Source organism: Crocuta crocuta, unplaced genomic scaffold (genome assembly GCF_008692635.1).
Source record: "Crocuta crocuta isolate KB4526 unplaced genomic scaffold, BGI_CrCroc_1.0 scaffold95, whole genome shotgun sequence".
Taxonomy (NCBI): domain Eukaryota; kingdom Metazoa; phylum Chordata; class Mammalia; order Carnivora; family Hyaenidae; genus Crocuta; species Crocuta crocuta.
Genome location: NW_027530971.1, coordinates 14,550,193 through 14,575,997, shown reverse-complemented (window position 1 = coordinate 14,575,997; position 25,805 = coordinate 14,550,193). Strand labels below are relative to the sequence as shown.

The window sequence follows — 25,805 nt, the reverse complement described above, 5'->3', positions numbered from 1 at the left end:
TTCAACAAATGTATCTATTTCCTCTATGTTGTCCAAAGAAGCTGTTCCTGGACATTCTTCTTTTTTACACTCTTTCTTTTTGTATTTTAGTTTGTGACATTTTGATTGACATGTTTTCAGGCTCATGATCCTTTCCTTATCTGTGTCTTGTCTACAGTTGAGTCCATTGGGGGCATTCATCATTTCTCTTATGGTGGTTTTTGCTTCTCACATTTTCTTTTAATTCTTTCTTAGAGTTTCCATCCCTCTCCTTCCATTACCCATCTGTTTGAGTGTTCCCTACTTTTTCCGTTAGAGCCCTTAACATATTAATCATCATTATTTTTAATTCTGCATTGCGAGACTCTAACAATTGTGTCATCGCTACGTCTCCTTTTAATGCTTCCTTTTTCTTCTCAGACAAATTTTTCTTCTTGTCTTTTCGCAGGTCTTGTAATTTTTTGTTGAAAGCCAGACATGGTAGATCAAGGAGTAGGAACTGAGGTAATCAGGCTTTCAGTGTGAGGTTTTATGTTAACCCAACTAGGAGCTAGGCTGTATTTAATGTTTGCTGCAGCTGTAGTGGCAGAGGCTTCAGTTTTTGTGCTTTATTTTCCACCCCTGTTGTCCTTGGGCTTTCCTAAAAACTCCTTGAATAGAGAGTCTTTGTCGTGGAGCTATCAATTGTTATCCACTGTGGTTACCTTGGAGCCCTTTTGAAGTGTGGTAGTAAGGTGTTGGGGAGAGACAGCATTTAATAATCTTATCATTAAATCTCAATTTCTTGGTGGGCTTGAGTCCCTGGACTGCCACATTCAGAAGTGTTCCTTAGCCCTTTTTTCTGCCCTCATGTGAGGCAGGAAAGCCAACTGGAGTTGTCTAACTGCCCTTCCCTCAGGTCAAATAAGCCTCTGGCAAAGCAGTCTCCCTTGAGGGCTGTCTTTTGTGATGGAGAACACTCAGAGCATATTTTGGAAACATTACTTCCCCACACACCTCCTTACCTGTAGCATGTGGATTTTTCTCCAATCACCACCTTGAGAACCCAGTGGGGCTCTGGAGGTAAAACCCACAGATGCTGGAAGGACCCCTAAGACTGGGCTTCTGGAGTGTTTAACTCTCAATCTCATCCATTCAGCCTCCAGCAATTCCTCCATCACCAGTTAAGCGCTCCTCCAGTTACTGGCTCCCGCAGCCACTGCTGGTAAGCTGACCTTGGCTGTGATTCTCTGTTGTCACTTGTCTGTCTAGTTTTCAAGGTGGCACTTCACCCTGTGACCACAATTCTCTGATAGACGTAGGGAATGTCATTGATTTTCAGTTTGCTTATCTTTTTTCTTGTTGTGAGATTGGGAGTGATGACTTCCAGGCTCTTTACAGGTCAGTGCTAAAGCTGGAAGTCCTCTATGTGCATTTTGCACTTTTCACACCAACCTAGAGAGTTCATCTTTCTACCCCAGGTTACCTGAGGTTCAGAGAGGTTAACTAATGTGCCCAGGGTCACCCAGCTAATGGGTGAAAGGAAGAGCCAAAATTCTCTGTCTTCTGATTCTAACAGTCTTTGAGAAACTACCAATCCCACACATTCCAGATATGTTTACTATACAGGCTTTTTCTGAAAATTTTAATGAAATTCTTGGAGAAATCTGGGCTTAGTCATTTAACCTGAGAATGAAATGGGAACCTCATGAGCCACCTGACCAGTCCTGTCCTTGGTCAAGGAAATGGCCAAATTAGCCAGGATAGGGGCACCTGGTTGGCTCATGGGGTTAAGCTTCTGACTTCGGCTCAGGCCACGATCTCATGGTTCACGAGTTCGAGCCCCACATCAGGGTCCATGTTGACAATTTAGAGCCTAGAGCCTGCTTCCGTGATTCTGTCTCTCTCTCTCACTCTCTCTCAAAAATAAACAATAAAACAATTTTTTTTCTTAAATTAGCCAAAATAGATCCTTACCCAGGCCAGAGTCTACCATCTCTCACATGAGGCTAACTTCGGTATTCACTGTTAGCATTCTCCAATGGGTGTTTACTTTACTGCCATAGAATCATAGTGTTTAAAACCAGAAATGCCTCAGAGGTCACCAATGCCAACGCCTTTGCTTTACAGGTGAGACCTTGAATCCTAGGGACTCTGACACCCTGGTAAGTTAATGGGAAAACAACCTGCCATCCATTGGCTCTCTATCTTGCCACCTGGCTCTGCTTCCTAGCTCTTTTAGGAATTAAATCACAGACTTAATTTTGAGAGAGCCAAGACGAACACATGATAAAACCTGCAATACTCTGCCCCATCCTTTGCCACACGGGGGCAGGGGAAGAGGCAGATCCCGTGCCCGTGCGCTGCGGCATCCTGCATCTCCCTGGGAGATTTGGGAGACTTCTGGGGGTCAGGTGTGTCAGGCTTCATAAGTCTGGGTAGGATCAATGGTTCTCAATTAGGGTATGGATTTTGCACCTTCCCGCCCTCCCCCACCTCATCCCCCGAAGGACACTCAGCCATGTCTGGAGACATTCTCTCATAACTGGAGAAGGAGGGAAGTTGCTATCGGCATCTAGTGGCAGAGGCCAAGGGTGCTGCTTAACATTCTTTTAAAAAAAAAAGTTTTTTTCTTAAGTTTATTTATTTATTTTGAGAGAGAGAGAGACAGAGGGCGCAAGGGAGGGGCAGATGGAGAAGGAGAGAGAATCCCAAGCAGGTTCCATGCTGACAACATAGAACTCGAACTCACGGGGCTCGAAATCACGAGCCATGAGATCAATACCTGAGCCGAAACCAAGAGTTGAACACTGAACTGACTTAGCCGCTCAGGTGCCCCTTAACATTCCATAGTGCATAGGACAGATTCCCCCCTCAACAAAGAAGGTTTTGGCCCCAAATCTGGAAAGTAGCAAGGTTGAGAAAGGCTGAGCTAGAGTATGCCCATTCCGGAGCTCCGTGGCTGCTCTGAGCTTACTTGAAATAGCCACACTTTCCCTCCGGCGTCCCTAAAAGCCAGCTCCTGGGCTGGGGAGAGCCATTGCCCGTGCCCCGTCACGCTCAGGGGATGCACCTGCCAGCCACCGCAGGGTGAGGGATAGCAGCCTCTTGGGAAAGAGAGCGCACCTGAACTGTTCAGCGAGACCTTACATGACTGAGGTGCTTTCTTCTTGGTGGCAGGTGGGTGTCTCTGCCCACACTTCCCCACTGATCACGTCTGTGAAGGGAGGAGGGAGCCTTATGTAAGCGCAGCCTCAGTCAACCTTCTGTCATCCTGGCATCAGGGCTGGGGAAACCCCCTCCCTCCCGAGCTCTCAGGGGAACGCGGTTCTGTTCCGGCCCGGCCCTGCCTGCGGGGGCTGCTGGCCACCTGAGGATAAAATCGGAGCCCTTCAGCCTTTGAGATTGGCCTGGCCAGCCTCCTCGTCACCCCCTGCAGCCCCAGCCCCCCATCCCGGCTCCACTCTCCTCCCACACACTCCGCGCAGCAGCCTCACAGGCTCCTGTGAGCCAGACCGACATGCTTCCTTTCCTGCCTCTTCTCCCGCTCGGCTCCCTGCCTTGTAAAACCCGTTCCTTCCTTGTCTGCCTGGACAGTGCGTCCATGAGAGACCCTCGCTTGCGAAGCTTCCAGGCCCCTCTCCCTGCCTCCCCGCCAGCCAGCCCTGCTCTCTCCTGTTCCCTACAGCCCTCCTTAAGCCCAGCCTTCCCTTGCTGGGTTGTAAGTGTTTGCGGGCGTCTGTATCCCTCTCCACCTGCCCCTACCCCGTGGATGCTGAGCCCATGCCTGGTTCACGTCTAGGGCCCAGAGCTTAGCCCAGGGAAAGCTTCCTGGAAGGCTGAGTGAGTGAATACATCAAAGGAGGACTAGAAGGATGGAATGTCACTGCTCCTTATGCTCAGAGTGGCTGCTTCCAGGACTGAGTCCCTGTGGCTCACCTGCCTTCCTAGACACAGGACCCATGACCTCAGCTCTGCCTCTTCTGCCATCCACGCTGTGTGATCTTGAACAAGTCACTTGCTGTCTACACTGGGTGCAGCCATGGTAACCAGCCACAATGCTGTAGCATGGCCCATCCCAAGCAGAGGAGGCAGTAGAACCCCAGCCAAGTTCAGGACTCCCCCGCGCCCTCCATCTGTGGTGGCCCCCACTGGCCCCCACACAGCACTGCTCCTGAGCGTGAGTACAGTGAAAGAAACATTTCGTGCACTAATAAAATTACCTTCTCTAAAGAAGGCAATTTGCATGTTAATGTTTTGGGTAATTCTGTGCAGCTCCAGTGCCCTCGAGGCTGCAATTTCTCTCTGACAAAGTGATAAAAATAAACTCCCGCATAAAAGAGCATTTCTCTTCTCTCTCATTTGCGCTCCAAAGTGACATTCTTAATGTGAGTCAAGCTGAAACCCACTTCTCGATATTGTTTTTGACACTGATCTGCCTTCCCATCCCCTCTCCCGTGACAGGCCGGCTCCTCGGACCTCCTCAGAGGGGTCTCTCCCCTGAGGCCTGGGCTGGAATTTCTTGGAGAGTGGGGACCCCCACTCTGGAGGCTCCAGACTCTGGGCTGCTGCGAATCCCAGAAGGTGCAGCCAGTTAACCGGGCAAACTTGGGGTACAAGGAACAGGGCTGCCTTGGGGGGGGTGAGTTAGGGCGGTCTATCCCCAAATTGCGCATTGTTTGAAAACAGCAGTGGCTGGAGATCCTGAGACTGTGCCCTGCAGGGTAGCAGACCATCACCTGCCAGGCTTGGCCTTTCTGATCACCTAGAGACAGTCAACAAAGAGGCTCAGATTTGGGGGTGTCCTCCTGTGCCGGCCTGGCCCCGTATACCTATATTCTCCCTCTGAAACCCCACACGAGCTGGGCAGGGTCAGTAGAAGCTGAGGCTTCCAGAAGTGAAGGGAATGAGCCAATGAACCAATAGCGGCAGCTAAGAGACAGACTGGAGTTTGAACACAGGCACAGCCTGCCGTCGATGACCCGAGCAGGGTCAAAGGTTAAAGGTTAAAGGAGGAGAGAAGCGACATTTGCCAAACACCTACTATGTGCCACGCGTTTTGTGTGTATATTTAATCCAGTTAGTCTACTACTGTTCGTGACAGTGTGTGCAGTGACCCGTAGGCCGCCCAGGCTTCATGCCCCTGACAGCCTCATAGCAGAGGCAGACAGAGATTAAACATAGAAACACAGAAATAAACACGTATTTACGTGCGATGAGCTCTTGGAGAGAAAATGACTAAGTTTTAAGGAGAATAGCAGAGGAGACCTAATTTACATTAGGAGATGGATCAGGGAGATCTGTCAGCACAAGTAGCGTGGTAGCTGAAGTCTAAGTGCTAACGGGGTGAGGACTGAGGGAAAGAATGTTCCAGCAGAGGGAATGGCTAATGACCAGAGAGCCCTGAGGTGGGGGAGGTCGGGGCACACAGGCAGAGAGGGGGCTGTGGCTTACAGGGGGCTGCAGACGCGGGAGGGACTCCATCTCGCAGTGGCCCGGAGCAGGTGAAGGCATGCGGGTGCTGCTCTCAATGCCAGTGGGGAGGTGACAGCAGAATATGTGGCTTGATTCATGTTTTGAAAAGGCCATTCTGGCTGCTGTGTTGGAAGAGGCAGTGCTGGAAGTGGGGAGACCAGTGAGGAGGTTGCTAGGGGTCCCGGGGAGCCATGGCCTTCCAGGGGGAAGGATGGGTGGCTGTCAGTGGTGGAGAGGGATGGGGGCCGTGGGAGAGGAGTTTCAAAAAAGGTTCTCCGACTTCTGGCTTGAGCAGTGAGGTGGGTGGAGATAGTATTTATTGAAATGAGTGGGATGTAAGGCAAAGCGGGAAGGCGAGGGAAGACCAGGAGGTCCATTTCTAACAGGCTCTTTGAGATGCTAATGAGATATCCCAGTGGTGAAAAAGCAGTCTGGCCAGAGCTTGCAAGGGGAGGTGAGCCTTGATTTTTGGAAGATATTTAAAACCTAGGGAAGGAAAGACAGGAGGGGAGACCTGGGCCCGGGGGAGAGCCCTGGGAGACCCCGTGCCCCCCAGAACCAGAGAGGAATCAGGAAAACACCAGAGCCCCCTGCCCCAGGAGTTGCTGGGAAAATACAAAGAAAAGCTAGAGAGGAGGGCACCAGAGAAGCAGGGAGGACGCCCTTCAAGGAGGGAGGCTTCCCCTCTGTTGGATGCTGCAGTGGGCGCTGGAAAGGGGAATGGAGGGCGCCCAGTTTCTTGGCAGGACCAGTTCGGGTGATCAAGGAGCCAGAGCTAGAAAGGTGAGATCAACGTCAAGGCAGCCTTTAAACAGTGAGAGAGCCTGGTGTGTTGGGGGGCGATGGGTGCAGTTCAGGAGAAGGGGAGAAACCCTTGCAGCTGAGAGCACCAGGCACGGACTCCAAACCACCTACCTCTCCTCCCTCAATTCTCTGCTGCTCCCTCTGCGTTCTGACCCAATCCACTNCACACACACACACACACACACACACACACACACACACACACACACACTTTCCCCTCCGCTCTGGCAGAGGAGGGCTTGCATACCCGTGTATCCACTTGGTGGCTGTTGGCCAGTGTTTGTGGACTTGAACGGAATCACCCTGGCTGCTGGCACACAAACCGTCTAGAGCCAGGCCATCGTGGGGAAGAAGAGTTCGATTTGCTCCCTGGAAAGAGACACCGGCGTAGGGCTTTGCTCAGTTCAGCTCAGATGGAGGCAGAGAGCTGGAGCACGCGGTGAGAAAGGGGCTCCTGGGGAGGGGATGAGCACCCCGCCGCTGGAGATGACCAAGTGGGGGCCAGATGCCCACTGTCAGCAATGCCAGGGAGGGCACCCGTGGCTCAGAACCTCACTGGGGAACTTCAGGCAGATAGACAGTACTAACAACAGTCGGGCTAATGTAACGTGTGCTCCCCACCTCCCTGCCTCTCTAAGTAAGCCTGATGCGGGGCAGCAGCTTGCTGAGAGGACAGATTCGCAGCCCGGGGTTTGAATCCCCACCCCACCTCCAGGCTGTGGCTCTGCCCGAATGTCTGTCTGTACCTCTGTGCACCCTGGAAGCCTGCAGCACTCAGCCAACAAACAGAACCCAAGACCAAAGCAGTTTTGCTGGTAAACAGCCAAAAGGTTATAAATGCATCTACCACCCAGACTTGTGTTTTGAGGGTGAAATGAGAGGTACCCCTAAAGAGGTGACTGCAGTGCCTGGTACATAGCGCCACTCATAGTAATTCTTCTTCTTTTGAGTGTTAATGTCCTGTGATTTTGTTATCTCTGAGGTGCTTTCCAAGCCAGAGGTTTCAACCACTTGCTGAGGAACGTGTTGAGCCTCAGAAGTTTGTTGTGGGAGCCATTAATCCCATGAGAAATGTCTGGAGTTGCCGGAAGTGGTGACCAGTCCAGTAGCCCATCTTCTCAGCCAGTGACTCAGGAAACTGTGTCTGCCGCGCTGGGATCCGGTGACGCCGGATGGGTCTGGAGGGCGGCCTTGGGCCACTTTGCTCTGTGTGCCCTGTGCCTCACGAACGAATGAGGAAGCCGCTTTCATCTTTGATTTTGTTTGTTATTTGGGTGCCACAGGCTCCTGGCGATAATGATTTTTCTGCAAGGTCTATTTATGGTTCATTCCCGACACTTACTAATTTTTTCATCCAGACAAGGACAGAGGCGATAGTGACTTGTTGCTGCTGTAACACATAAATACAACGACTGGGTGTGTCCCGTTCTGTTCTTAGCTGGGTGGGAGGAGTGGCAGGAAGGAGGCTCTCTCTTCCCTTAAAGGACGGGCCTTCTGGAGGTTTCCATCTGGTTTGGGGAGAGAGGCAGTGCAGAGCAGCAGTGACCACTGTCCAACAACGTGACATTGGGCAGGTGGCGGGACTGCTCAAGGTTGCTATGAGATTACATGAACGGGCAGGAAAACGCACAGTGTGACTTCTAGTGGGCAGAGTGCCCGCAATATGTGCAGCTTGTGATTTTTGTCACTACCATTTTTTTTTTAAACATTCAGAAGCCACCATCCCCCCACCATGCTCCTGGAGTCCCAAAAAATCACCCAATTTGCTGCTCATTTTACAGAAGGGGAAACTGAGGCCTGGAGAGGGGAGGTGACTGGTTCAAAGCCCTGCCGTACTCAGGGACAGCCACCATTTTGAGAGCCCTAGTCTTCTGACCAACTGCACCATTTTCCCTCCTCAGTCCCAGCCAGGCTGCTCGTTTATGTCACAAACAACTGTTGAGCACCTGCTCGCGGTCGCGGGGGACGGGGGTGAAGATGGCCTGGGCTCGTGACAGTCTAGTGTGGGGATAAGCAGTCCGCTCTCTGTCATAAAAGAAGAAAATGAAACCAATGTCATGAGGGCACTCTAGGAAAGTGTGGTGACAGCGCAGAAGTCCAGGCGGGGAACTCACCAGAGGCTTCCGGTTATTAGGCTCCGCGGTGGCCTTTCTCTGGGGTGGCTGTGTAAAAGCCAGTTAGGAAGGGTGTGACGTCCGCACATTACAGATGCAGAAACGGGGACCTGCAGAGGGGAGACCCCTTGCTGGAGACCAGGCTGCGAGCACGCAGCAGAGCTGGACCCAGACCAGTGCATCGGACCCCCAGCCACTGTCGCATGAGCCCAAGGCCGTCTCGTGGGAGACCCCTGGCTTGGAGCGACCGCACTCATGTCTGGGGGAGATTGTGCCGCAGCAAACAGGAGCCAGGCTGCAAGGTGCCCCGGGGATGGAGGGGATGCTCCTGGTGATGAAGCACCCTGGAGCTGGTGCAGGCTTCACAGACAGCCCTTGTGGGGAACATTCCACCGCGCAGACAGGAATCACTCCAGTCAAGATCATTCTGCTTTATTTCCCACCACCGTTTCGAAACAGAAAGCTTGTGTTCTTCCACGTTCGGAATTTCACTAGGAGACGGAAACGTCTCTTCTAGGTGGGTAATGAGAAGGATTTAAATGATGGTGAGACAGAGGGAACCAGCAAGGGCCAGCTGGGCCTAGCCCAGCACACCAGCACCTTGAAATAGAATTATAGCGAGGAGGCTCAGGTATTTTTGCGAGGGGGGAAAATGTCTCCTGTTCAGTCTGGGATAATATCCCTGGCTGTCAACAATGATTTGGATTTAATTATATCATCTATGCAAATGGGTTCTGTAAACTGTAAAATAATACATAAATGTCAGATGTTAAGAGGAGCATCGTGCAGGAGAAACAACAAGGTGTGGGCATCAGGTAGGCACGGGTATGATGCTGCCTTGTCCCCCTGGACAGGCCACTCGGCCTCTCTGGGTCCACACTCCTCAGCTGTAAGCGGGGAATGCTCGCGATCGCCTCTCCTTCTGAACATCACCCTGAGACCCAGATGAGAAACCGGATATACATTCTTGCTGGGGCCCCAGAGCAGATAATGGGGTCACTGGAGGGTAGCCACCAGCGCTTTCGTTAAGTCCTGCATGCGAGGACGCCTCCCAAGGGGTGGGGGCGACAGGACTTCAGAGGCCAGAAGGAGCCCACGCGCCCCCCCCTCACCCGCTGACTGACAGAATGAGGCCATGGTCTGTCAGGGGCCGCATCCCAGGAAGCAGGCATCAGTCTTGGGTGAGAGACGTGCACGTGGCCACATCCGGAATGTTGCGAAGGCTGCTTTCTCCAGCGACATCCGTCAACCCAAAATCAAGTTTAAAAAAATACTCCACAGCTTATCTTCAGGCGTGGGAGGCAGGTGGGGAAAGCCTGTGAGCAGAGACGGGCAGATGGGCACCACCTCGCTGACGGCCAGCAGGACTGGATGGGCCCGTCCCTCATCCCCTGCGAGGCCTGCATTGTTCCCTCCTTCGCTTCCTCCTCCTGAGTGACCGGAAGTAACACTCTGACTTGACCATCTCTATGAGGGCCCTCGAAGCAGCCACAGAGTAAAGAAGCTTCGAGAATGGTTCTCCAGGCTGTCCCCTTCCGGCTGTGTGACTCTGGCAAGTCTCATTGAGGATAAAACGGGACTGATCTTGACGCCTGCTTTGAAGGGCTTCTGTGGGATTAAGTTAAAAAATGCACATGAAGCCTTTAGATCAGGGCCTGGCACTTAACGAGGGCTCCACAATGATCACTGTTTTTGTTTACTTTCATCACGTTACTGTGACAGGTCACTAAGGCAACGTTACCGAAGGGATGCCTCCAACTCCAAGCTTGAGCCGGGAGGGTTTTTCAGGGAGTATCTCTCCTCAGTGGCTCAGGTGACCTCAAAGACTTGGGTGGTAGTAGGAGGGTGCGTCTGAGTGCTGGGCGAGCCATACACAGAACCGAGAAGTTGCGATGCTGTGGAATTGTTACAACCTACAACCCCCCCCCCCATGTGACTATGTGACTGTGTTTGGAGATGGAGCCTCTAGGGAAGTAGCTGAGTTTAAATGAGGCCATAGGGCGGGGGCCCTGATCCCAAGAGACTGATGTCCTTCTAAGAAGGGACACCAGAGAGCGTTCTGGCAGCCCCAGCAGACAAAGACGGCAAGGAGGGGTGGGCCATGGGGTTTCGGAGGGGGACCTTTGTTCTGGGCGTCCCCCATGGCTCATGATCGCCCGCAGCGCGCTTAGCCCAGCATGAAGCTTCTTAACTTCTTTACTCCACTGCCTCCTCGAGAGCCCTTAAGGAGATGGCCAAGACGGAGCGCTCGTTCCAAAGTTTCCCCATCACCCATGCGTGTAGAATCACCACAGCTGCTGTGACATGTGCAATTCCAGGGTCTCATGGCCGACACACAGAATCCCCAGGAGAAGGGACAGGAGCCTGCATTTCTGGCAAGGTCCCCAGGTTATTTTAGGCATAAAACATTTAAAAGCCACGGTCCTTGAGGGGAAGGGCAGCCCTCCCTTGGTATTAGAGGTCCTCCTTCATGAGGGCTCCTGTTACCCTCACTATCCATGTCCGACCGCTCAGCAGATCTCGGATCCGTTGGCACTGCCCTCAGGCTCTGTCTGGGATCTTATCACCCTCCCTGCCTCTGCCACCAACCACTCTGGTCCAAGCCGCCTGCATCCCTCGCTTGGATTGGTGTAGTAGCCCCTATGGGATCTCCTGGCTATCTTTTCACATGCGCCCTGGCTCAACACAGCAGCCACATCGATTGCGTCACTTCACGTGTCCCCGGTGGCCTTCCGTCTTCCTTGGCAGGGAACCCAAAGTCTGACCATGGTTCACAGGGCCCTCCGTGGACTGGCCTGTGACCTTTCCAGTCTCATCTTCCTAAGCACAGCTAGAGAAGGGCAATGGAGAGGGCACGGAGCTCTGCCCCACTCAGCGGTTGAGGGATGGCGCTGGGAGAGACAGGCATGGGCGGTTTCTCAGGGACCAGGAGAGGACCAAATGCCACGTTGGAGCAATGTCATGGCTTCTCGGCTCCATCATGCGATTTTATTTTATTTTTTTATTTTTATTTTTTTTAAATGTTTTATTTCTAGGAGAGAGAGAGAGAGAGAGAGAGACAGCGTGAGAAGGGGAGGGTCAGAGAGAGAGGGAGTCACAGACTGGAACAGGCTCCAGGCTCTGAGCTGGCAGTCAGCACAGAGCCCGACGCGGGGCTCGAACCCACGAACCGCGAGTACATGACCTAAGTGAAAGTCGGACACTTAACCGACTAAGCCACCCAGGTGCCCCCATCATGCGATTTTAAAAATACCTGTCAGACTGTCTTAAAAGGCAGACCTTCTTGGCCCAAAGTCAGGCTTCTCGAAGCTCAGGGGCAGGTCCTTTTGCAAATAGGCCACGTTTTGCAGGTGAGTATTCAGGGTGGAGAATGGACAGACTGGATTCGGCGGTGAGGAGGATGCTGGGGAGGGAGGGAGGGGTCCTCAAAGTGGGGTCCCTGGACCAATAGCCTCCTAGCCGCCTGAGCACGTGGTAGAAGTGCAAATTCTCCAGAGCTTCAGAGTCTGGAGCTCTGCACGGGGTTGGGGGTGGGGCCGGAAGTCTGTTTTCATGAGTCCTTCAGGGGACTCTAGACTTCTAGAGCCTCCGGTCTGGACCATCTTGGTCTCATGAGTCCGCACGTTGTCTAAGAGAAGAGTTCTCCTAGGGTTGTCTTTCCCTGTGCCCCTTGGCTTACCTTGCTGTCCTCAGCTGTAAAATGGGAACAATAAGACCCGTATCACGGGATTGCGGTCACAGCCCATTCAAGTGGATTAAGTGGATTTTTATTGGTGCCTGCTGTGTGCCAGGCTGTGCTGGGCACTGGGGTTGCGGAGAAGATTGGGGCAATGTCCCTGCCTCCAGAAGTACACAGTCCCACTGGGGAGACAGCCTCGGACCCATGGGTTTGTCCCAATATATAGCAGGAAACAAAGGGGAACCCCAGCAAAGGGCAATTAGCTCTACCTGGGGGTGGACCAGGGATAGCGTCCTAGATCTCCAGACATTAGAGGCTGGGTTGGGGTATTTTTTAAAATAATATATATATTTTTAATAATATATATTTTTAATACATATATTTTAATATATATATTTTTAATAATATATATATTTTTAAATAATATATATTATCAACAGTGAACATGGACTTTTTACCTGGAAAATACAGAAAAAATAGAAGGGATATAAAAATACCCTATAAATCCACTCCCCCGCCTCGGGCACTGTGAGTAAGTTGATGATGAACACCGTTGTGTGCTTTTCTTTTTCCTCTGGGAGGAGTATTTCGAAACACTTGAATGGCTCTTAAAACTTTTGCCAAATTGCTTTTCAAAAGTCCACAGCAATTTCACCATTAACTCACCGTTAGCGTTATTTTACATTTTTTGTTAAAGGGTGAGCAGTGGCACCCCGCGGCTTCAGTGCGAGTGGCTGTGTTCTCCCTCACTTGCTGATGTACGTGAACTACCCATTCGTGTGCTTTGTCCACTGAGGACTCTATAAGGTTCAAATATTTTTTACATGAAATTAATTACCAAAACCAGACTTAACATTATCCCCCCCCCCAGATTCCTAGGGTTTTATTGCAAAAGAATAAATGAATCAGAAATGAAAACAGCGATGTGCCAAGGGCTTATGATGGTGCTTATGTTCTCAATAATGGTGAAGAGAAGGTGACTAGCCTGGTGTTCAACAGTGGGGGATATGGCGAAATGATATACAAAGTAAGATTTGATGGCATATTCTGCGACTATTAAAATAATGTTATGAAGGCTGCATAGCAACATACAAAAATGTTTGCGACATTGTTTTAAGCACAAGAAGTACAAAGTTTTGTGTGTGTTGTTAATTACCGAGTGAAAACATCTTCTGTGGACAGAGTGGATTGAAGGTCAGTTCTAGAGAGGGGACATTCATGAGCTTTCCTAGGCTTTCTGGTGGGCTTCTCATTGTATGGAAGAAAGAAGGAGAGGGGCCCCCGAGTGGCTCTGTCGGTTAAGTGTCCGACATCGGCTCAGGTCAGCTTTAGATTCTGGGTCTCCCTCTCTCTCTTCCCCTCCCCAAAGCTCAATTCTCTGCAGCTCAGCAAATATTGACCTGGGTTCAGCCACCGTTTCCTGGGCCACTTGATGAAATGAGGAGCAAGAACGATGTCTTGTCAAACTCAAGCATACGGCCCCTCAAGATGGCCATTGTGGGGGCCGGCAACCCACGTATCATGGCGTGCAATGGGGGGTGTCCCTCTTCCCAGCCTTCACTGGCCTTCACACTCTCTCAGGCATACTCAGTGGGGGCCCCAGCCAGTGTAGACAGCCCTGTTCCCCAGTCCCTTGACCTGGGAAGTGTCTGGTTTGCTTTCTTATTTTGGTGCTCGTGATGGTAGTACAGTTTGAAGTCTGGAGACCTGGGGTCCTGATCCTGCTTCTGCTGGGCCTCGTTTACCGCTCCCCGCATCTGTAAAGGAAGATGCTAGACCAGGCTTTTGGAGCACAGGGAGGGACGGTGCTTGGCTTGGTATGAAGAGCCAAGTGTCCCTTGGATGAGTCCGTTCTAGTGAGAGAGGACCGTGAGGGCAGGGCTCTGAGTCCTCACCGACCTCACAGGATTGCATTTGAGGAATGACACAAACACACACATCTCACTGCACAAAACAGGAGTCCCCTGAGCGGACAATGTGCTCAAGCTGTCCTAGGCACGGAACTTCCCAACTGGATCTGGGCTTGCTTTCCCTGGACCCCTTCTGTGGCTCCCGGCCCATGTTCCCTGGCCTTCCAGTCCTCTCCAGTCTAGTCTAGCTGCCCCCCTCCCCCCACCCTGCAGGCGCCCCCCACCCATCACTGGGCCAAACGCCCCACCTCCTGCTCCCTCCTCCCTGTTCTCAGCCCAGCCCTCCATTCCCAGCTCATCGCTGCCCATCAAAGCCCTACTCATTTTGCCCATTCCTTATTCCAGGAATGAGATGAAGGACCTGCAGTGCATAAGGCCCGGGTTCAAATCCCAGCCCTGCCACACTTACTGGTATGTGACCCGAGCTCAAGTTATTTGGTCTCTCCCATCTCCATTTTCTCAGGGGCACAGTTGAGAGTTGTAGTGGGGTCAGAGCCAGCGCCCGGCATAGCACGTCTGGTCGAGTCAGTAAGGTCCCTTTCTCTTCCCTTTTGCTGTTATTTCCCTTGCATGTATATAAACTTTATCAAAGTAGAATGTGTATTCAGGAAGTTGGCATTGCGTTTTCTTCAAAGTAATACATGCGCATAACTTCAAATTCAAATAGTGGCAGAGGGTTCACAATGAAAAGCGGCTGCCCCTGTATCGCCTCGTTCCACCTTCTAGAATTTTCCATTGCCTATTTTAAAATTGGGTCCATGACTTATTCATTCCATAACGGGAAGCCTGTGTGTCCTCCTCCCCTTCACCCATTTTCTCCACTCTCCCCGCCCCCCACCTCTGGCGATCATCAGCTTGTTTTCTGTATCTACAGGTCTCATTCTGCTTTTTGTTTGTTTATTCATTTTGTTTTGTTTCTGGAGTCCATGAAAAAATACAATAAGGTATGTGTTTACTCTAGAAAATCAGGAAATGTAGACAAACAAAAACAAAACCCAGCATAACACATATCTCATTTCTCAATTTAGAATGGCTCCTTCCAGATGATTTAGTCACATTTCCCCCCAACCCCCAAAAATGCCCTGTGTAGTTTTCCTGTGCATTACTGTGTCAGTCACAGCCTTATTAGTTTAATTAAGGGAAAGAAACTAATATTGGTTGAGCAAAAGGTGCTCTGTGCTTGCTACTCACACTGTGCTCCAGAAAGCAGCCACATGGCCACCACCACCAGGAAGCTGGTCGGGAATATGGTGTCTCGGGCCCCACTCCAGAACCTGCATTTTTGACAAGATCATGCACGTTAAATTTGTTTTTTTAACGTTTACTTATTTTGAAGAGAGAGACAGCACGAGCAGGGGAGGGGCAGAGAGAGAGGGAGCGAGAGAGAATCTGAAGCAGGCTCCACACGCTCAGCGCAAAGCCCAGTGCGGGGCTCGGACCCATGAATCGTGAGGTCATGACCTGAGCAGGAGTCAGACACTCAACTGACTGAGCCACCCAGGTGCCCCAGTGTCCTGCGCGTTAAAGCGGGGAAAGGTTGTGTAGACCAGGGCTGCTCAGAGTTGCAATCCACGAACTGTTCTGTACAGTCTTGGACAAGAGGCTTGAGCCCGGATGTGATGCTGCTTCCTTTACAGAGAACGACTTGCTACAAAATACTGCCAGCTGAACTAAACAATGTGATTGATGAGGAGGGTGATTTATATTCTGGCCCAGGCTCCTTATCTTGTCAGAGCCCAGGGACACACAGTTCCTGGACTTGGCACCCATCTGCCGTCCACACTTCGAGTAGCGCTGCTGAGATCACACGGTTCTGAAATCGGAGGCTGGGGCTGCATTGGGTTTCTCTGGCTTTGGATGCCGGCCCTTTCCTCCCTGCTTGGATCTGACCCTCCCACTGACTGTGACAGACGCACGTGTGCGCATGCACAAACGCACACCCGCATGCATCCACACTCACACTCTAGGGGAGCCCTGGCCCATCGTCGGTGACCAGGAGACCTCTGTCTCTTGATTTGGGCAGAAGCCCCCTTTTCCCTGTGTCTCTTTCTGCACGAGGCCTTGATTTGCATCAAGAGGGTTTTATACCAGGCTCACTGTTCCCTNGGGTGGGTGGGAGAAACTGCAGAACACCTGGAGTCCAGAAAAGCTGAGCAAGAAAACTTTGATGGATTCGCAAGGAGACAAAGAAACAGCTTTGCTCAGCTCAAGTTCCCAACGCAAGAAGAGCTCTCAGATCGCAGTGTCCACATATAAGCCAGTATTTAAACCTCTAGGCCAGGCTTCTGCCTGAGGACAGAACGAGGGGAGCAAGGCCACGGGGAAGGTACAGATGAGCAGAGGCGAAGCCAGCCTCCTCTAAAATTCCCGTGGCATTCCGTCCAGCCTGAGTACCACCTGCTCCAAGGAGCCCAGGCAATCCCGTGACTTTGGATTTCGGGGTTCATTTCTGCTTGGACACTGGGAAGACTGTAGTACCAGTTATTAAAAGAATTGGGAGTCAGGGGCATCTGGGTGGCTCAGTGGGTTAAGCATCTGACTCTTGATTTCAGCTCAGGTCATGATCTCACAGTTGTGAGATGGAGCCCCACGTAGGGGACTCTACGCTGACAGTGCACAGCTGGCTTGGGATTCTCTCTCTCTCTGCCCCTCTCCCACTCATGTGTGTGCTCTCTCTCTCTCTCTCTCTCTCTCTCAGAATAAATAAGGGCGCCTGGGTGGCTCAGTCAGTTGAGCTTCCAACTTTGGCTCAGGTCATGATCTCTCGGTTCATGACTTACAGCCCCGCGTTGACCTCTGTGCTGACAGCTCAGAGCCTGGAGTCTGCTTGGGGTTCTGTGTCTCCATCTCTCTCTGCCTCTCCCCTGCTCACACTCTATCTCTCTCTCTCTCAAAGATAAATAAACCTTTAAAAAAATCTTTTAAAAAATAATAAATGAATAAGCAAACTTAAATAAAAGAATTGGGAGCCAGAGTTTGAATTTCCAGGCCACTATTCTCTGGCTGTGTGACCTCAGGGAAGTTACTCAGCCTCTCTGAATGTTAGCTTCCTCATCTGTAGAGTGGGGTGTAATAACACTGATCTCAAAAAGGTGTTGTGAGGATTAGTGGCAATGTCTGTAAAGTACCAAGCACTAACTCATTTGTTCATTCATTCATTCACTCATGTATTCACGAAGCATTCTATATTGAGCACTGGGCGTCTGGTCCTTGGGGAACAGAGGTGAGCTGGAGCTCACAGGTCAGCAGGGAAGAGAGAGGCTGTTGGAAGAACCACACAAACTCTGAACAGGCTACAGTCTCGTGCTGCAAAAGAAAGGGCAAGAAGCCTGTCCCGGCGCCACATCTGATCTGGGGGCCAGGGAAGCTTTTACTGAGCAGGTGATCTTGAGCTCCGATCCCAACGACGAGCAGGAATTTATGAGGCAAAGGAAGAACGTTTCAGGGACACAGTGGGGACTGCTATGATCTTCTAGAATATCATTTCGGGTAGAGAGAAGGGGTCGGGTTTATTTTACTCTTCGAAGTAAAATTTACATACAGCAAAATGCACACATCTTAAGGCACGTGTCTGCCCTGTGTGTGACAGGTGCATACACACGTGTAACCAACACCTCTGTCGAGATAATAGGGTGTTGCCGACCCATTTCTCTGAGGAGCGCACTTTCCCCGTGGTTATCAACGTTAGAGGCTGGGGTCTGATGGGGACGTTTTATGGTGGCGCAGAGGGGTGAGGCCTTGGGCCAGGTTGAATATCAGCCCTGCCCGTGTGACTTTGCCCAGTTGGCTCTGCTTCTCTGAGACTCAGTTTCCTCGTCAGTAAACCAGTGCTCATTAGGCCTCCCCCGCAGGACTAAGGAAGAGGTTGGATCTGCAAATGGTTGTGAATGGCCAGCTGGTGGCTGGCACAAGGCAGGCCCTCTGGGAGTTTGGCCCAGAAACTAAAGTCCCCGGGATGGAAACGGTGGTGAGGAAGGAGGCTGGCGGTTGGAACTGCGCCTTCCCCAGGCAGTGCAGGGGACTCTTTGGCACACCCCTCCTCCTTAACTCTGGTCTCTCTTCCACAGGGATGTGCTTGCAGGCCTTCGTGGAGGCCTTCTTTTACCTGGCTCAGAGGAAGTTCAAGACGCTGCCGCTCCACGAGCAGGTGGCCTCGCTGATCGACCTGTGTGAATACCACCTGTCCCTGCTGGATGAAAAGCGCCTGGTGTGTGGCCGCAGCGGCCCATCGGGGGGCGGGCCCCCGGACAGCAGCACCCCCCCAGACGCCGCCCCCTCCGAGCAGCTGGTGGAGGGCAACCCCCCGGTCCTGCACAAACAGCGCCCACAAGGCGACCCGTCCCAGGCACGCTCTGTCCTGACGGCTGCTCGATGCTGCCGCTGAAAGGCGAGCCCTTCGGGGCTGAAGAGGACCCTCTAGGCTTCCCACCTGTGGAGAGAGGGCAGGATGCGGAGAATTCCCACCCGGCAGCCCCAGGCCCAACTCGCATTCTCTGCATTCTGCCGAGCTGTGCTTTGAAAGAGGCTGATGGTGCCCGCACTTCCTCTCGGGGGTCCAACTCTCTGTGAGTCATCGGTGGACACATGACATCCCAAACGCGACAGATGGCATCTTCTATTCTGGGCTCACAGGAAGCGACAACCGGGGTGAAACTGTTGCGATCGGGCACGGGGCGCCCGCCATCCCGAGCCTGAGCTGCGGAGAGGAAAAGTGCGGAGAAAGCAGAGACTTGGGTGTGCAGGGGCCTCCGAGAGAGCACTGGTTAAATCCCAGGGACACCATGTGGATTGCCCAGCACCGTGCTGTGAAAACGGAGAGGAGCCAGCCAGGGGGCCCGCATGGCCCCCCCACCCTGGTCATGTGCTACACTAGGGTGTGGTTAACGGATTGGCCTCATTAGTTTTGCTAGCTTGCCTATTACTGTAATGTTCCGTTTGTTATTCATTAAGAACTAACCAGGAAGTAACTAGGTAAGGCTCCTAGAGCCTCAGAGCTGTGGGAGCCTCAGAGGTCATTTTGTTTGACCCCAAAGCAGGAGTCCCAGGGTCCTGTGACCTTCCCCCCCCCACACACACAAATAAGGCACCATCACCTGGCCAGNGGGAGGAGGTGCTTCAGAGGGGAGAACAAGAAAACCCCCTTAACAGCAGGAGGAGGATGTCAGAAGCTCAGTGGTGTGAGGACACGACAGCCCACTCCCTCCCTTCCCCGAGACCCTTTCCTTGTGTCCATCTGTGTCCCCAGGTGAACCCCTTCTCAGAGGGGAAGGCTCAGAGGCAGCCAAAGGTGGCATTTTGGAAAACCGAGCCCCGCAGAACACACTCTGGGCTATTTGGTGACAAGAGCCACCTGTAATGACCTTGTTTTCCCAAGCAAAAAAAGCAGGACAGGTGGCCTCAGACGGGAGGGGCAGGAGGAACTCGACGTACACCCAGTGCCTCCTGCTTAGGGACATTCTAGAAGTTTCCATCCCCTGGGTAGTTTCGTAATGCTGTTTCCATTTTCAGATGAGAAAAGGCAGGCCTGGGGTGGGGCGTGGGGGGTGTGTGTGGAGGGAGTCCCGTGGGAGAGTGAGGCTTGGTCCAGTTCTGGGGGTTGGCCCCTGAGCCCCATTTCCTTTATGTCCCCTGGTGAGCGTGACTCATTTTCCAGTTGTCCCTGTTCCAGGTCTGCCTGGGGTCCCGCGGGGCCCTGCCCGCTTCCCTGCAGCCCGGGGACATGGGCGGGGACAGTCAGTGATTCTAAGTGGTCTGCTGTGAGGACCACGCTTTGCAGCCCCCGTGCCCGTTCCCCAGCCCCGGCTGGTGCCAGAGCACGCGGGCCTCGCAGTGAACGCGCCTCCCACACTTGTTAGCAGCTGGGAGCAGCAAAGCGTCTTTTCAACAACGCCCTGACTTTGTTTTCGGAAAGCATTCCCTTGCCAAGATGGAGTGAAGTTTTCAGTTCCAAAATCAACCAAGCACATTGGGTTTTGGGGGGGAAATCATGTCAATAGGTTGAATTCGAGCCACGTTGTTTGGGATGATTTGAACACGTCAGTTCTCACGGTGAGGAATGTCCTGTCCCCGCTCGTTCAGGTCATAAGCAGGCAGGTGGCTCCGCCCAGCCCTTCAGGGTCCCTGTCTGGAAGAGCCCCTCGGCTGCACCCCACGGGGTGAGTGTCAGGGAAATGAGGCTGCCATTTTACAAGAGGCCAGTGAGGGACCGACTGGGTCCTTTCTTCTCAGTGCTTCCCACGGGAATTCAATGCTGCTCGCTTATCAGAGTGAGTGATAGGAGACGTCCCCGCCCCCATGCTGCCTGTGGGAAGCCCCCCTTGTTCACACCCTTTGTTTCTCACACCCCACATGTTTCAGGGTGCCCCTGAAATGATAGCAAAGACAGACCTGTCCTTTCTCCTAGAAGAGGGGACCTGGGGGTAGAGATCCCGGGCCCAGAGATGCCCCATGAGGAACCGAGGGCCCTGTGTGTTACCTGGGGTGGGGCCCTCGGGATCCATCGGGCCAATTCTCCCCTAGTCTCCCCTGGTCCCCCTCCCACTGATTCACACACATACGTGCACACACTCCAGCCACATCACCCCTTCCCAGAGGTCCCTGAAGGGCCCGCTTTCTAGAGCAGGTTCAGTGAATGGAGAAGATGGGGTTCAGCCTGTCTCCCCTCGGGCCCTGGCCCCGCCCCACCCTTTTCTGCCACGCCTGTCACTTCCGGTGCACCGATCAGCTCCCTTCCTCTTCCACAGTGGCCATCCTGCTCCCCTCCTTCCAGCCTCCTAGGAGATGTGCTTGGCTTCCCTGCTGTCACAGCCAGGAGCTGAGTCCCCACAGCCTGGCCGCAGGGAGCCTGCTGTAGGTGCTAATAAAGGCGCATTGGATTCGGTGCAGTTGTTAGTTGTTAGTTGCTGTCCTAACAGGTGTGGAGGCGGGGCCTCCTGGAGACAGAGCCTCCGTCTCCAAAGAGGTGCCCTCGTTTCTCCTGTGGGTCCCTGCCCTCTCCCCCAGCTCGGACTTCACCTCCTCCTGCCTCTCACCCCCCTTAACTCACGTTCCATCCTACGTCCTTAGTGGCCCCGAAGGAATTCGGAGAACCACGGAGCCGACCACACGATCCCCTAATTCAATCAACCGTCATCTAAGCCAATGCTCCTTAACCCAACGTTCAAGGCTGCTCGTAATCCAGCCCGGTCCTTCCTCTCCATCCTAAAGACATGCCTGGCCCACCCTTTTCAGGGGGTAGCCTCTGCCACAGCCCCTGTCACCACGCTCCCAGGGCACTCGCTGTGTGTTGTGGCCTCTGGGGAAGAGAATGTGCTGGTACCTGCCCCAGGGCCAGGACCCACTTCAGCCTCTCCTGCCCTTGTGCTTACTGTTCCCCCTGGCCGGATGGCCTCCCTCCGTCCAATGGGCACCTACTTACCTTCAAGGTCCAGCTCAAACACCCCACTGCAACCCCCCACCCCCACCACAGCATCAACTGCTCCCTCCGTCTGCTCGTGAGAATCTGGAAAGTTCTGTTATTACCATGCTTGCCCTGTGACATCACAGGGCTCACCCTTACAAGCTGGGAGTTCCTCCAGGTCAAGCAGGTGCCGGATTCATGCTGGCCCCTCGAGCGTGGGGTGCGGGGTCCCGCAGGTGCTGGTTGAAACAATACAAATATCCAGCAAGTCCCAGGGGCGGGGTGGGGCTACGGTGCCCGTGAACACCCTCAACAGTCATGGCATTTTAAACCTTGCCAGGGCCATTCACTCAACACCTCTGTGTTCCCAGCCTGGTGGCTAACCCCCTCCATCAGGAGTCCGGCCGTCTCTTCAGCCCTGCAGGAGCAGAGCCTGCGTCTGTGGGCTTGGTGAGCTGAGCAGGTCATCCCGAGGTGAAGGTGACTGTCCATGGTTGGGGGCTGGTGGGACCGGTCTGGTCTGCGGAGGAGCCCTGACATTTGGAATGGTGTTTCTGCCTTTCTAGAACCAACTCCTTTTCCCATGTGAACTTAACAACATCTGTTCAGTGCTTCACAGTTTACAAAGTGCTGGTAAGTCTGTCCCGTCCTCTGACCATCCAACAACCCGGCGAGGGACGGGCGTTCTCATGACCCTCGTCACAGATAGGGCACTGATGTCCAACCCCGGGCCGGAGGAAGGCAGAGCTGGGACCCACAGGGAGGCCCCTGCTCCCTTCTCGGCACTGTGTCTGCTCTGCATGGAGACTCAGCGCTCCCAAAACCCAGAGGGGAGAGGCTTTGGGACCCATTTCAGAGACGTGTGAGGCTGGGGGGAGGGGTGTTCAGCTCACACCCAGGCTTCTGGGGTCTCAGCGTGGGCCTGCAGACCTGCTCCGCCCATGTTGAGCCCCCCAGGAGGGCCCTGGGGGTCACGACACCCCCGGGATCCAGGTCCCTCAGCCCCACAAGGGGGTGACAGGCGCTCCCCCACTCGGTCCCTGGGAACCCTGATGAGACACAGCAAGCACAAGCACACACGGAAGCGTTTTGCAAACCAGCGAGCTGCTCAAATGCCGAGCTCCCCGCTGCCTACAAAGTGTGACGGGATGAAGGAGGAACTTTCTTTCTCGAATGCTGCCATCCATCAAGACAAATGAAGCTAAAACAGTCAGCTGCTCTCCCTCTCCACCTCCCCTCATCCTTACACTTGAGACACTCCGCAGGCTGCAAATGGTCTCTGCTGTACCTCCGACACCCGGGCCCTGCCTCGTGATGGGCAGACTTGTAGGCCAGAATAGCTCCCTTCTTTGCTTCACCTCTTGATTAATGTCCCAAACTCCTTGGCCCTATAATTGAAAATTGGGCTTGAAATGGCTGGAGTTTGAGCACCTTCCCTTGAAGCCCAGAAATGATGAACTCGCTTGCTCACCTGGAAACTGGCGCTCCTGGGGGCCGAGGGAGCCCTTCTCCTCTCCCCGGCGAGGTCAATTAACCTAAAATCCACCTCGCCTCAATTGATATTTTCACTGGTCTCCTATTTGCTCTGATGAATGTGAGAGGGATTTTCCCACATGGCATACGAATTTCTCCCTCGTGAAATAAATCCATGGTTTTTTTTTCCCCCTGTTCCCGGGGACAGAGGAGCTTTGCAGAGCCCTCAGCCCACCCCATCCCCTCCATCTCTACTAACCAGAAGTCTTGATGTTTCTATAACCAGGAAAACCACGCAGCGCAATGCTTACAGGTACCCGCGCGCGCACACAGCACCACGGAGCTTTTGTACAAAATGGCAAAATTACTGATGATTTTCTCATTTCTGGCAATTTCCTTCTGAGTCTTATTTAGAGAGCAGAAGGAAAAGGGCTCTGTGCAGGCCCTGGGGTAACATAACGTGCTCACTAAGAGGCTCCTGGGAAACGTTTCCTCCAACGTGAAGGTGCTTGCCAAGAGTTGGCCCAGGACCGTAGGCCCGGGCCGTGGGGACACCGCCTGCCTGCTCCTGACTGTGGCTCCCCCGGGGCCCTCCCAGGCTGCGGGAGCGAGGCTGGTGATGCAGGAAGGCGGAGGGGCATTTCCCCTGCAGAACCCCTTGCCTCACAACAGGGACGTGATGGCCCGCTTTTGCTGTACCCGACGCCCTCTGGCTGTGCGCCTGCGCACCAGCCACGTCACCCCTCTGCCCTGTTTCTGGCCCCCACGGCGACAGTCGTGTCATCATGAATGTAAGAAACCCGTCTCGGGGCTGGGCGCCCGGGAACTACCTTAACAAATGTCTGGAACAAGATGGATGCCGGGGACCTTGTGCCCACCTGGACGTCCCCGACAGCCGGTGTCCTTCGAGGCCTGGTGACAGGCACCACGCTCGAGCCCTCCCCGGAGGGGACTCTGCTGCTAGGCCGAAGCTCCTGCCTCTTAAAAGCCTTTAAGCATTCTTTATTAAATTTTCATGGCACATAAAGTCAAGTTTCTGTTACTTGGCCTCAGTTGTCTTGGTAACTTCGTAAAATGCAATAATAAAACAAAGCTGAGCGTTGCTAAACACAGGCTCATTGTAAAAAGGGCTGCGAAGTATCGACAGTTTCTTCCGCGTGATACTAACTCACGGCAAATCCACCCGGCGGACAGAGCTCGTTCATTTTGGGTCAGTTGGTGAGAGGAGGGCTCCTGTTTGTTGTTTTCCTCCCGTAATGGTTCCTGTTTGCCTGGGAAGCTAACTGTTGCCTCCAGTAAACTGTGAGCCCGGAGTGGGTAAGGGGAGGGGGTTTTGGAATATGCCCCACCCCTCGGTCTGCTGAGGACAGTCTCCCCCTAGGGAAGGAGTGCCGTGCCACCAGAGTTTGGCCACCTATCAGAGGCTCCGTGGCAGGGACAGCTGCCCGCCGGAGGGAGAGGTGGCCTGTCCGGCTGCATGTGTATAGACGTCACCACCTGCAGCGCCGAGCTGAGCAGGTGGGAGTGTGAGCTCTACCCCCCACCGGGAGCTCGAGGCAGGGCGCCTCCCCAGAGAACCGAGCCACGCAAGCTGCACCGATTCCTGGTGCTGCCGGCTCGCCTGGCGGCTCCTTCCCTGGGAACACCACCACCTCTCCCCTGACTCCAAGGGAGCAGCCTACGTCGGCTCTGGACCTCTCCCGGACTCTGGACTACCCCGGCACAGTGAAAGGCAGATTGCCTGAAGTCACACTGGAACCCCTGCCCCTGGAAATTCCCAGTGCTCAGTGGCATCAGGGAGGCGCTAGTGTTCCAGAACCCCTCCCCAGTGAGGGGGCCGGGCAGGCAGGCTCTGGCTCCAGGAGGCACACCGCGGAGGGCCCCGGGCGCACCGTTTTAGGAAACACTCAGGTGCTCTGCATTCCTTGTGTCCCCACTATAAGCCGTCTGTTGGTCCTGGACCCCAGGGTCTGCAGGTCATGGCCCAGCCACGTGGCAGAGCTGCTGGGAGGCGCCCAGCAGCCCGAGACGCGGCATCCGCCTTGGCTCCCTGCACACACATTTTCCGAGGAGTGGGTGGGGCCATCCGGGCTGCAGGGCCTTTTCCGTACCTCTGCCTCCCCCTGGAGCCCTTGGGCATTTGGTGGTGCCCCTCAGGGCTCAGTCCCCACCCCAGCAGCTCCCACTTAATCTCCGATACATAAAGGACTTCGTTACAGGATTGTATCCTTGGCTGCTTCCTTCCAAATATCAATTGTACAAATAAAGCGAGGGAAGCCCAGAGAGGGGAAGGGCCTTGCCCCAAATGCTCAGTAAGTTAGGGATGTGAACTAACACCTCCTCCTCCTCGGGGGGGGGATCTGGAGAGCACAAGGCAGCGGAGCCCGGGGGGCCTTGAGGTCAGGGGGTCCCTGCCTGTTTCCACCGTGCATCTCAGCTGTGCGCTGTTTTACGTATTGAGGCTGCAGGTAAGGAAAAAGCTTCAAATGCCATCATCATCACTTCCATTTTTTTTTTTTTGCCAGTGACAAAGCTGGGGACTTCAGGGTCATCCCTTGTTCAAAGTTATGACCGCAACAGCATCTTCCCCGGGCCGCCTGACCAGCTGGGACCCTCCCTGGGCCCTGGCCACTTAAACATCTGGAAGATGTGTGTCCTGCTGGCTACGGTGCTCCATCTCTGGGCTGGTTCGCACCAGGGCCCGAGAAGGTGCTGGGCTTGCCCGGGGTGGACCAGCTTCTCCCACCCACCCTAGAATGGTTGGGGGGCGGGGGGCAGTGACAGAAGGAGGTTGGAGGCCAATGCTGGGCTCGTTTCTCGCATGGGTCTAATCATGAGACGTTTGAGATGTTCTCAGAAAACTCCACCTCGGTAGCTCCTTGCTAGTACTTTAAATCTGCTTTGCACTATGTCTGGAGCCGGGTCGCCGGGTCACCGGGTCTATGGCTGGCTGTGCTGGGGTGAGATACAGCCCAGATTCTGGTTGGTCAGAG

At 53.6% G+C, this 25,805-nt stretch overlaps 1 protein-coding gene and 2 long non-coding RNA genes across 6 annotated transcripts in view; 2 read left to right on the top strand and 1 right to left on the bottom strand.

Annotated features, from left to right (window-relative positions):
• TTLL11 (tubulin tyrosine ligase like 11) overlaps positions 1–18,867 on the top strand; it is a 233,162-nt gene extending 214,295 nt beyond the window's left edge. The window contains 1 exon segment of the mRNA XM_077769746.1: positions 18,008–18,867. Coding sequence (XP_077625872.1) covers positions 18,008–18,324 — 317 coding nt within the window. The 3' untranslated portion in view covers positions 18,325–18,867.
• On the bottom strand, positions 14,356–18,429 carry LOC144236129 (uncharacterized). The gene is made up of 4 exons (XR_013336424.1): positions 18,370–18,429; positions 18,046–18,129; positions 15,132–15,214; positions 14,356–14,679 (listed from the first exon to the last, which is right to left on the bottom strand). It is a non-coding gene; the product is annotated as an uncharacterized LOC144236129 (long non-coding RNA).
• A 179-nt stretch (positions 18,868–19,046) lies between the features above and the next one.
• Positions 19,047–23,939, top strand: LOC144236128 (uncharacterized). Of its 4 annotated transcripts, none has more exons than XR_013336419.1 (4): positions 19,047–21,575; positions 21,680–21,789; positions 21,906–21,972; positions 23,485–23,939. It is a non-coding gene; the product is annotated as an uncharacterized LOC144236128 (long non-coding RNA). The 4 variants fall into 4 exon arrangements; XR_013336420.1 differs by having other exon boundaries at positions 23,099–23,939; XR_013336423.1 differs by having other exon boundaries at positions 21,680–21,813.
• The last annotated feature ends 1,866 nt before the right edge of the window (positions 23,940–25,805 follow it).